At 42.9% G+C, this 12,171-nt stretch overlaps 2 protein-coding genes across 9 annotated transcripts in view; one reads left to right on the top strand and one right to left on the bottom strand.

Moving 5' to 3' along the window:
* Window positions 1-12,171, top strand: part of LOC147056179 (uncharacterized) — a 232,473-nt gene that overhangs the window by 94,706 nt on the left and 125,596 nt on the right. The gene's annotated exons all lie outside the window — the stretch shown is intronic.
* plcg2 (phospholipase C, gamma 2) overlaps window positions 1-12,171 on the bottom strand; it is a 125,544-nt gene that overhangs the window by 57,986 nt on the left and 55,387 nt on the right. For all 8 annotated transcript variants that reach the window (XM_085913781.1, XM_085913783.1, XM_085913779.1 and 5 more), the window contains 6 exons: window positions 11,904-11,989; window positions 11,697-11,814; window positions 7,137-7,305; window positions 6,900-6,995; window positions 1,917-2,003; window positions 1,132-1,301 (listed from right to left, as the gene is read on the bottom strand). In XM_085913781.1, the coding sequence (XP_085769907.1) occupies window positions 1,132-1,301; window positions 1,917-2,003; window positions 6,900-6,995; window positions 7,137-7,305; window positions 11,697-11,814; window positions 11,904-11,989 (726 nt within the window). The remainder of the gene's footprint in view (window positions 1-1,131; window positions 1,302-1,916; window positions 2,004-6,899; window positions 6,996-7,136; window positions 7,306-11,696; window positions 11,815-11,903; window positions 11,990-12,171) is intronic.

Below are 12,171 nucleotides of genomic sequence, written 5' to 3' on the forward strand. Positions count from 1 at the left end.
AGAAATGATAGTGTGGATTCGGTTCGTAGCGGTAGCAGCGACAGCCGAGGGAGGGATGTACACAGTTATAGCAATAACATATGAAAACTCCTTCGGGAGGTAGTATGGTCACATGCTAACCACCAACAGCTCCAAGTCTCTGGAGCAGAGCTGCTCCTTAACACTGACATGTCCGGGATGGCACCATCTATCGTTCACAAACACAGCGAGTCCTCCACCTCTCCTCTTACCGCTCTCCGTAGCTCTCCTGTCAGCCCGCACCACTTGAAATCCGTCCAGGGAAAAGTGTGAGTCGGGCGAGAGATCGTTCAGCTCCGTGAAGCACATGAGACTGCATTAGCGATATTCCCCCTGCACCGTTAGCTCTTCCATCTTGCTTTGAAGAGATCTTACGTTCCCCATGATGACCAACGGCAAGCACGGCTTAAACCGTCTCTTCCGCTGCCTGCGCTTTACTCCCGCTCGGCATCCTCTTCTCCGTGGCCGTATCTCCTTGGGGATCTCCAGTTGTACCGCGCAGGGAAGGGGCGTGTAGCGCCAGGCTAACAGCTGATCGCGAGTGTAGACAATGGAGCTGAGTATGGATGGATCACCCGACGCCGCACCAAAAAGTTCCAAAAGCAGTAAGGAGCAAACTACGAATGTTACAATGTGAACATCCATAGCCGCGCACTAGCCCTGATCAACAACATGAGAAGGAGAAAAAAAAAATCAAAAAACTCACTAGAACACATAGAAAAACACTAAAAGAAGGGATGGGTCAGAGCTGCTGTAACAGGCTGCCACGCAAGCGGTGCCATCAAAGAAAAAAAAAATATTTTTTATATCCATCCATCCATTTTTTGAACCGCTTAGTCCCCACGGGGGTCGCGGGCGTGCTGGAGCCTATCCCAGCCGTCATCGGGCAGTAGGCGGGGGACACCCTGAACTGGTTGCCAACCAATCGCAGGGCACACAGAGACGAACAACCATTCGCACTCACACATGGATGGATGGATGGATGGATGGATGGATGGATGGATGGATGGATGGATGGAGAGGTGGTGGGTTGGGTGGGTGTATGGAATGAATGAATGGATGGATGTAGGGGTGGTGGGTTGGATGGATGGATAGATGGATGGAGAACTCTACCAGAAGGAGAGGGTGAAATCCGTGGCAACAGCATCACTCTGTCGGACCAAAAAAGTACCATCTCTTCCTTTTGTCTTGGTACAGTAATCGTGAATCATTTGCTCTGCCATCAGACGACCCTTTTTAATGCCACCATGAAACCATGTTTCAGAACAATGGAAATCCTGGAACTGGGAAACACAAACACATTGGTTCTTTACTTTAATGATCTTGAATAGAATACATATATCAATTAAGAGTCAGTAGTTGAAAATGAAAAGACATTATATGGTGTTTTGAAACATTTCTTGCCGCGGCATTTTATATGTTTTAAATTTTGGTGACTATTTTTACTTTTATTCATTTTTTATCCAAACAAATATGCATTTCTTTTCTTGTTTGCGAACATTTATGATTTATGAAGAACTGGGACAATATCTAACATATATCCATCCATCCATTTTCTGAACCGTTCAGTCCCCACGGGGGTCGCGGGTGTGCTGGAGCACCGTCCTATCCCAGCCGTCATTGGGCAGTAGGCGGGGGACACCCTGAACCGGTTGCCAGCCAATCGCAGGGCAGACAGAGACAAAATTATTTGCACTCACACTCACACCTAGGGACAATTTGGAATGCTCAATCGGCCTACCAAGCATGATTTTTGGGCATTGTCTTGCTTATTCTGTTGTGTTTTTGAAGATTGGCTTGGGGTGTGGAAATTGAGTGCAAATAAGAATATTAGTGGGTTTTCAATTTTACATTCAAAACAAATTTATTTTCCAACTGTAAACTTTACATTACTTTACCTTCCTGAGGTCTTCCTTTTCCTCTTCATACTCTTCTGCATAGTACAGCATGTCATCAGAGATGACACAGTAGTGCTTGTTCCACCGCTGAAAAAGGTATTTGAAAATTGTGTTCAAAGATTCTGACAGTTTACAGTGGCACATCACGGTACCTCAAAGGCTGAGCTCCTTAAAGCTTGTAAAATTGGATTTTGGCCAAAATTTAACATGGACCATAGCACAGTGGGGAAAAGTGTCATTCAGTACGTCATGCAAGCCATTATGTGTCACATTCATCGGCGTTCATCGACTCAAGAAAAGCCTTTGATACTATAGATCATAATATATTGATTCACAAATAAAGACAGATATGGTAAAACAGGTTATATATGTAAATTGGTAAAATGTTGCTGAGATGATAGAAATCCCTGTGTGCAGTGAAACCGAGTAAAGTCGGACCAGGTAAAGATAACGAAATTATATATACCGTATTTTCCAGACTATAAAATACTCCAGAGTACAAGTCACACCAGCCATAAAATGCATAATAAAGAAGAAAAAAATCCATATATAAATCGCACCGGAGTACAAGTCGCATTTTTGGGAGAACTTTATTTGACAAAATCCAATACCAAGAACATACATGAACAGGCAAAAACAGTCTACGGTATGCTAACGTTACATAAACACAAACGAGGAGCTGAAAACGTGCCTGACGTAACATTAATAGTTATTCAAATAACGATAACATAAATAACACGTTTAATCAAACCGTCTGTGTCACTCCAAATAATTAAATCCATCGGAATCTTTGTCCTTTGTGTCATTTATGAACACTGCAGCTGACTCCGGAAGTACATGCGGCGCTGAGGTCATGTTGCGGCTCCAATTATTCCACAGATCTATATAACTATATTGTAGTGTTACCAAAGTACTAGTCAAGTCGTGAGTTTGGTAACCGGCTCTTGATTTCACAAAACAATAGTTTTTTTAAGTCAATTCAATGTTTTACCAGGTAAGCCAATTGAGAACATTTTCTCATTTACAATGGCGAGCTGGATGCAAGGTGTGTGAAGAGTGTCTTGCCCAAGCACACAACATGTTACTGTGACAGACCTGGGATCAAACCCCCAACCCTCCGGTTACTAGACGACCCACTCTACTGCCTGAGCCACAGCCGCCACAGTTCAACATACGAGCCAACACAGTGTGTAGCCTCACTCTAACAAAGCGCCCTTGCTCTCTCTTCCTGTCTCCTCCACCCTGCTAACTTCACGGCCTCCTGGGCAATCAATCGGAAACGACTGAACTCTAACAATATACAAGTTGCTACACTAAATAAACTATATATCAGATAACTAACATAAATGACAAGTTTATCAAAATATTAGTGTCCCCAAATCCTTAAATGCATCAAAATCTTCATCCTCTGTGCCAATCTCTGTCTTTAAACAACTCCTGACTCTGGGAGTCAGTGAATGGATTCAGACTCATTGTCATTCGCGGTTCCAATTATTCCAAAGGCCTAGTGCGACCTCATATTGGACCATATTCCCCAATAAACACATTCATAAAGCCACCTGGATATCTCCCGACCACACTTCTGAAAACCAGATTGACCACATATGCATCAACCGGAAGTTCAGACGGTCTCTCCTGGATGTGAGAGTAAAGAGGGTGGCAGACACTGGATCAGACCACCACCTACTGGCTGCAAAACTCCAACTCAAGCTAAAGCGCTGCAATACCCCTTCTGGGAACAGAACAAAGTACAAAATCCAGCTCTTCCAAGACATTGGAACAACTGAGTTGTATAAAAGCACGCTTCAGAACAGGTTCCAAGCCCTGCAAGAACAACCAGTGAAGGAGTACTGGAACAGCCTGAAAAGTGTATGGAAGTAGACCTGTCTGGAAGTTTTAGGGAAAAGGACAACAAACCATTAAACTTGGCTGTCAACAGAAACCTGGAAAAAAATAGAAGAAAAGAGTTCCAAAAAGGACACACTAAACAAATGCAAGACACAAGTGAGAAAGGCCGGAGCCCATAAGGACTACGAGGAAGCAAACAAGGAAGTAAGGAGAAGTGCCAAACGGGACAAGAAAAACTACAATGAGGCACTGGCTAAAGAAGCACAGGGAGCAGCAGCACAAAACAATCTCAAGGAACTCTACATGACCACCAGGAAACTATCTGGGAAGTTCAGACAGACCCACACACAAATCCGGAATAAAGAGTGACGACTCCTAACCACCACGGAAGAACAACACCAAAGGTAGACAGAGCATTTCAGCGAGCTGTTGAATAAACCACCGCCCGACCAAGCAATAGAGATGACACCAGCAGCACACCAACTCAAAATCAATTGCGCCCCCCCAACAAGATCTGAGGTAAAGAAGGCTATCATGATGGTCCGACGTGGCAAAGCCGCAGGGCCAGATGAAATCCCAGCAGAGGCACATCATGGTGGTTGAAACTACAACCACCATGCTCCACACACTAATCAGGAAAATATGGGAGGAGGAAGAAAACATACCAGCAGACTGGAAAGATGGGCTTATTGCTGTCGTCCCCAAAAAAGGAGACCTTAGAGACTGCAACAACTACAGAGGCATCATGATGCTATCAACACCAAGCAAAGTGCTAAGCCGCATCCTGTTAGAAAGACTACATAAAGGGGTTGACTAGGAGCTCAGAGAAAATCAAGCTGGTTTCAGAAGTGGAAGATCATGTATTGACCAAATTGCTACCCTCAGGATCATTATAGAACAATCGAGAGAATGGAACACCCCGGCTTATGTAAATTTCATAGACTTCAAAAAGTTGATTGACAGCGTAGACCGGAAGCTATTATGGAGCTTAATGGCACATTACGGAATACCCCACAAGTTCATCAACATCATCAAAAGCTCATATCAGGACATGCAGTGCCAAGAGCTGCACCAGGGAGCAACACAGAAAACATTCACCGTGCTCACTGGAGTGAAACGGGGATGTCTACTTTCCCCCTTTCTATTCCTCCTATGCATTGACTGAATCATGAAACAAACTACCCACAATAAAAAGACAGGCATCCAATGGACTTTGACAGAACAACTAGAAGACCTGGACTTTGCAGACGATATTGCTTTACTCTCACACAGCCACCAAGAGATAAAGGAGAAAACTCAACTACTCGAAAAAACAACAGCAGGACTGGGACTAAAACTAAATGGCGCAAAAACCAAAGTAATGCGAGTGAACAACAAAAACACAAATCCCATTAACCTCAAGGGCTGCCCACTGGAAGAGGTAGACAAATTCACATACCTAGGAAGTGTAATTGCAGTGGACTGTGGAACGGAAGAAGATGTGAAATCAAGAATAGGGAAAGCAAGAACAGCATTCAACATATTAGATAAGATCTGGAAAACCAAAAACATTTCACTCAATACTAAACTCAAAATCTTCAACTCCAACATCAAAACAGTGCTGCTATATGGATCAGAAACATGGAGGACCACCAAACACATCAACGCTAAACTGCAAACCTTCACTAAGACGCATCCTCAGGATCTTCTGGCCCAACCGCATCAGCAACACCAGCCTATGGGACCGCACCAAACAAGAAACAATAGAGATACAGATTATGAGGAGGAAGTGGAGCTGGATAGGACATACTCTGAGAAAAAACAACACGGATATAACCAAACAGGCGTTAACATGGAACCCACAAGACAAAAGAAGCAGAGGGAGACCCAAAAACAACTGGAGAAGGAGCACAGAGCTGGATATCAAGAAGATGGGACTGTCGTGAAAACAGCTGGAGAAAATGGCACAAGACAGACGAGGGTGGAAAATCTTTATCGATGGCCTATGTTCCGAAAGGAACGAAAATGCCTAAGAAGAAGATGGTGGAGCACTGGTTAGCATGTCCGCCTCACAGTTCAGAGGTTAGGGGTTCGATTCTACCTCCGTTCCTCCCTGTGTGGAGTTTGCATGTTATCCCCATGCCTGTGTGGGGTTTCCCCTGGGAACTCCGGTTTCCTCCCACATCCCAAAAACATGCATGGTAGGTCGATTGAGCACTCTAAATTGGCCATAGGTGTTATTGAGAGTGTGAATGGTTGTTTGTCTCTGTGTGCCCTGTGATTGGCTGGCAACCAGTTCAGTGTGTCCCTCACCTACTGCTTGATGACTGCTGGGAAAGGCTACAGTACGTCTGCGACCCCCGTAAGTAAGAAACAACATAAAGAAAATGTGCATTTCTGTCAAAGGTGTTAATTTATGGAATAATTATGAAAACCAATTGAAAAGGTGTGACTTACTCCCTGTGTTCAAAAGTACATGTAAAATTAAAGTGCACAAAAGACATACTATAAATCAGATATAGATATGAATAATATAGGTACTACGCCTGATAAATCACTGTATGTACTATTATACAAGTGTAGATTATTGATAAGATTATACATACATACATACATACATACATACATACATACATACATAGATACATACATACATACATACATATATATACATACAGTGTATACTGTTTTTGTTTATTTGCTTTCCTTCATATAGCATGTATGATTGAAAGAATTTAAAAGCCAGGCTTATACTGGTGATTAACAGGAGAGCATACTGTGTCACTTGTTTGTTTTTATGTTTCATTTTTGGATCATTTTTGTTCATAAATAATCTTGTGTTGCCTGTGCACAGTAGACAGTTATTGAAGTTTTATGATTCAGGCATACAAAAAACTACCACTGTCATACAATAAGTAGAGCTACAGAATTTACTAAATTCTTATTTTAAATATGGCTAAATGTTAGATGGCAACCAGTTGTTCGGAAAATCCCAGTCTTTTTTTGAAGTGCCCTTGGACCAGCTCACGAATCGCATCACTGTTTGTATAATCCTTTCACTCCGAGATCACTCCTTGAATGCCGACACAAGTGTGACATAAATCGTTTCGTGGTGTTCATTTAAAAAAAAATAAAAGTTTGATATAATCAATGTACCTGGTTCACAGGATCCCACATCTCCAAGTCTCCCTGTTTTTGCCATGTTCTGAAGTCTTTACTGGTGTCTCCCCCATCTACATTGAGCTTCTTGTGCTGCACGTGCACAAATAGCAACATGGTATTGTCAGACAAAAGTTCTTATAAAACGCACGCACGCACGCACGCACACACGCACACACGCACACACACACACACGCACACACGCACACACGCACACACACACACACACATTACTTTAAGGATGATTTTGCCCTTCAATTGTGTGGGTGACGGTAGCTGCTCAGCCATGTAATCCAAGGGCTCAAGAAGCAGTTTGTCTCCAAATACTTCTCTAAAGATGCGGGCCATGTGCCGTTGCTGATCCAAAGGGCAATGTTCTTCTATAGACAGAATGACTGGGAACCTGAAAAAAGTGCAATAAAAAGTGTCTCTGTAAACTTACTATGACAATGTGTAAACTACATTGAGAAAGAGTCTAAAGTAGATTCAAGATTCAAGAAGAATTTATTTGCCATGTTTGAGCGTGCCAAACAAGGAATTTGACTTCGTTACATCACAGTCTCTGTTCAACATTTAGGTGACTAACAACACTCAGGACGTGAAAATGAGATGTTGTTTACTATGGACTATACAACTAACCTTTATGCTATTATACTGTAATTCCATTTTCAAAATATGAATGTCTTTCCAGACGTCAACGTGCTGAAAAAAAAATCGACTGTAATGGTTTCTTTGTTAAACCATCAATTCTAAGTGGCGGACGGACGGATGGATTGATCTTGGGGGGGGATATTCAGTTGCCAGCAGTATCCACACCCAAGAGTGGGCACACACGAGGTTAAAGAACAGATATACAGTACAGTAATCCCTGGTTTATCTCGGATAATTTCATTGTTTTTTTTAAACACTTTTGGGGGATTTTTAAACACTTTTGTAAAATGTTTCAAGTCAAACTGAGTAAATATATTGTTACAATATCCACACAAGAGTTTTATGAACCTTTTTTGAAGTTTAAATGTGTCTGGCTCTTCTCTGCTCTGGCGTGCTGGCCGGCTGACGCACCCCCGCAGCCCAGCGCAAGGGCATCCGCACATTGCTCAAAGGCACGCCCTGCGCTTAGTACTCATTACCAGCCGCTGTCCTAAATTCTGGACAGCAGTGCTTTTTTCCTACGTGCGCGATTGCGCTCACTGCCGCTGGCCCGACTGTTTTGCACGGCTGTTCATTTTTCCATCGGGCACGGCTGTGTCACGTCTCCGCTCTCGCCTTGCCAGCCAGTTTACAAACCTTTTCTACAGAACATCTAATCGTTGTATTCATTTATTCCTACATCATTACTTACATTACCCTTAAATTTCAATATACCGTATTTTCACGTTTATTAGGTGCGGGTTAACGTCTTAGATTTTCTTCAAAATGTGCAGCGCGCCATATAATGGTCCCTATGTGTGTTGTTGTAAGGCGGATGTATTAAAGAGCGCTATGAGAACATTAGAGGGAGAATTGTGGGCATGAATTTGCAGTATGAATTTAAATTTGGTCTGCACCACAGTTTTGCTTCTTATATTTTTTGCGGGAGCTTGAAGCAATGTATAAGGTACCATCTATTAATGGGGAGATGTTAGAGGGAGTGGAAAACCCCCCGCCCCAACATACAATGGTATGCCCCAGCGGCACTGGTGTGTTGCGTTACGTCATGACGCATGGGCATCAGTTCAATACAGTCACGCACTCGCTGACCTCCTCTGTCTCATTATTATCTATAAATATACACACAAACATATGTAAGGGAGACCAGATGTTTTTTTTCCGCGCATCACCATTGCTGTTGATCTGTGACTCTATGCGTGCTCATGTGACAGCCGATCTGAAAAAACAAGTGAAGCAAATGAACGCCGAGCTTGCTAACATGCTAACATGTCTGCTGGCACTGTTATTTGAGCTTTCGTAAAAGCCAGCATCATATTCGAGGAGCCACACGGCACGGAGAGTCAAAGTCAGCTTTATTGTCAATCACTTCACATGCCAAGACACACAAAGGGATCGAAATTGTGTGACCTACTATCCCACGGTAAAAAGACACTTAAAAAAACATCAAAAACAACAACACAAAAAGTAAAATCAAGAAGACACATACAATGAATAAACAAGAGCAACAAATACAGACAAAAAAATAAACAAATAAGAGGAGCAAAAACGGAGCAAGTGTGCATACAGCAGACAGTCAGAATATAGTGCGGGAGTAGTGCAAGGCAGCCAACGCAGCCCAAAAGGTCAGGACGTTATGCAGCCGAGGGCGGAGGGGGGAGAGAGTTCAGGATCCTAACAGCCTGGAGTATGAAGCTGTTGGTGAGTCTGGTGGTGCAGGAGCGGAGGCTCCTGTACCTCTTCCCAGAGGCCAGCAGATCAAACAAAGCGTGAGCAGGGTGATTCACATCACACACAATCGCGGCCGCTTTGCGGGTGAGACGGGAGGCGTAAACTTCCTTCAGGGAGGGGAGTGGAGCCCCGATGATTTTACTCGCAGTGGTCACTATGCGCTGCAGGGCCTTCATGTTGTACTCAGAGCAGCCACCACCCCACACAGCGATGCAACTGGAGATGACGCTCTCAATGGTGCCACGCTAGAATGTGGTCATGACGGCGGGAGGAGCACTTGCTCGCCTGAGTTTCCGCAGAAAGTACAGGGGTTTCCTCAAAGACAATGTATACCAGGGAAATCCACAAACAATTGAGGAACTGAAAACTGCCATCACAGCAAAAATAAAAGCCATCCCGAAAGAGGAGTGTGTAAAAGTGATTGACAACTTTGTCAGACGAGTACAGGTTTGCTTGCAACGGAATGGTGGACATTTGGAACACATCTTGGGAAAGCCATAAATTGACTAAAAATTGACAGAAATAGCTGAAACTCTGGTGAATGGTCTTCCATAAACTGAATAATGTGTGGTTGTAATTTGAAATAAATAGCTTTTTAATCAAAGTCACAATTGACATTTTCATGGGTTCGCATCTTTTTGGGTCACCCGTTACAATGGTGTTGAATGCAGAACTGAATTCCACAAACAACAATCTCACATACGAGTCTCTTTGTTCCAGGTGGGTGAGGGATGAGTGGAGGGCAGAGCAGATAGCATCCTCAGAAGACCTTTTGGCTCGGTACGCAAACTGGAAGGGGTCAAGGGTGAGGGGGAGAACGGACCTGATGTGTGTCATGACTCAGACAGTGAAGAAAGTGAACTTGGCATTTCTGTTGGAGATTTAGCGCTGCTGGTAAATTTGGAAACAGAAGATGAGGATTTCGATGGGTTGAATTGATGACCATTACCGGTAATAAAAATGTGAATACCAAACTCAGTTTTGCTCCCGCTTCATTTTTAAATACGCACACTTGTATGCTTGTGTGTGTTGTTGCCATGAGAATGTTTACGGGGAAGTGTGGGCGTGGATTTGCAGTGCGCCTTGTGTGTGTGCTGTTGTCACAGCCGATGTGCAAAAACAACTGAAGCAATGAACTCCGAGCTTGCTGTCTTTCCGGGAGGCACGACAAAGGAACTCCAACCGTAGTTGAGAGCGCCATGAGAACGTTAAAGGGGTAAGTGTGGGCATGGATTGTATCGCTAAAACTTGCGCCCTATGAGCCGTTGGGCCCTATGTGTGTGAAACAGTCATGGCACACAACTGATACTGCGCCTTTTATTACAGTGCGTCTTTTGAACATGAAAATACGGTAATCGATTTCTTATAAAGGTAGTATATAGGCCTGATTGGGCCACCCCAAAACGGAATCAATTTTGTGACGTCATATCCGGGGCACCATATGTCTTCCCCAGGCAGCAAAAGTGCCAGTCAAACGACAATGTTTCAGGCTATATATCTCTTGTCCCTAAGAGCTGTTGTGTTATTTCTTTTTTGATATTATACATTTACTTTATACTAAATCAGTGCCTGCGTTATACAGGTTGACCAAAGGTACCCTTTTAAGTTTACCTCGCATCGTACAAGTGGCCGTTACACAGCGGCACGGTGACTAACGGTCGCCAGCAAATTTATTTTGTTGTCTCGATCGATGACTTATGTTTGGTGTGTTGCAGAGAGTATTTAATTTATGGTTATTTATTATTAGTTTTTGCCAATAATTCAGTAAAGCAATCAAAACTGAACCACGTCTTCCCTCCTGTGTTCTGATTGACACCCGGGGGCAAAAAGAGCATAACCATTCGAGCCAACCCCCTATTCAGTCCTCAGGCTCCCCAACAAGAACGGTAGCAGTTTGCATTATTTCATTGCAATGTTTTTCCTTATTCAGATTTGTTTCAAGACTACAGTTAGACTTCACTTTGATGGTTAATGCAATTATTGCAATTTTGTTGTTTTATCACAGCAGATCCGTTTTTTTGCATTTCAAAAACCAGAAGCCATTCATTTCCAATTTGATTGTGACTTTAGTTCACATATTTAAATGTTCAAATATTAAGATGGGACAGACAGTTTTTGCATGATTTAAATGAGGCAAAATAACATGCTTTTTCTCCCAAATATATTGTTATAATCATTTGTTTCAGATGTAATTATTTTTTGTATAAAAAATAAATTTGATGTTCAAAAAGTTTTTTTTCAAACTTGAGTCTTGAAAAGGAGGGGGTCGTCTTATAATCGGGGCCGTCTTATATTTGGGCCAATACGGTACATAAACAAATATGTTAACGATATCAGCATTGGACACGACAAAAAGGACAAACAAAATAAAAGAGGAGAACAGATCCCCAGTATGATGCATGAAATGGAACTTACTCTGAGGTAACAAATGCATGCTGATTGATGGCTTTGACCACATCTTCAAACTTGATTTTGGTCGTCCTGGTCCAACCATGATAGATGATTGGTTCTCCAGGTCCTTCCCAGCAATCCACTGTGTTGGAACACCATACAAAGACACAAACATGAGAAACACAATTGGGAAAACGAATTTCGAATGGTCGAAGTATAGAATATACTGACATTCAACACAGCGACATCCCAGGCGCAGACAGCGCACATAAGCCTCTGTGGAAGACTCACTTCGAAGTTGGTCACCTGTCAGGTAGCTATAAAAAACAAAATGATGCAATTAAAATCTGGGTACTTATCGGTTGAACGAGAAAGGTAGTTAGGGGGCGCTGTTGATCGATGGAGGAGACGTGTTTTACATAGATCTGACAACTTTAATTTTATTTGCACACTAAGCATTTGAAAATCTGTGATAAGCCACTGTGGGATAACATCGGAA

Source organism: Syngnathus leptorhynchus, chromosome 6 (assembly GCF_054491065.1).
Source record: "Syngnathus leptorhynchus isolate UIUO chromosome 6, UIUO_Slep, whole genome shotgun sequence".
Classification (NCBI taxonomy): domain Eukaryota; kingdom Metazoa; phylum Chordata; class Actinopteri; order Syngnathiformes; family Syngnathidae; genus Syngnathus; species Syngnathus leptorhynchus.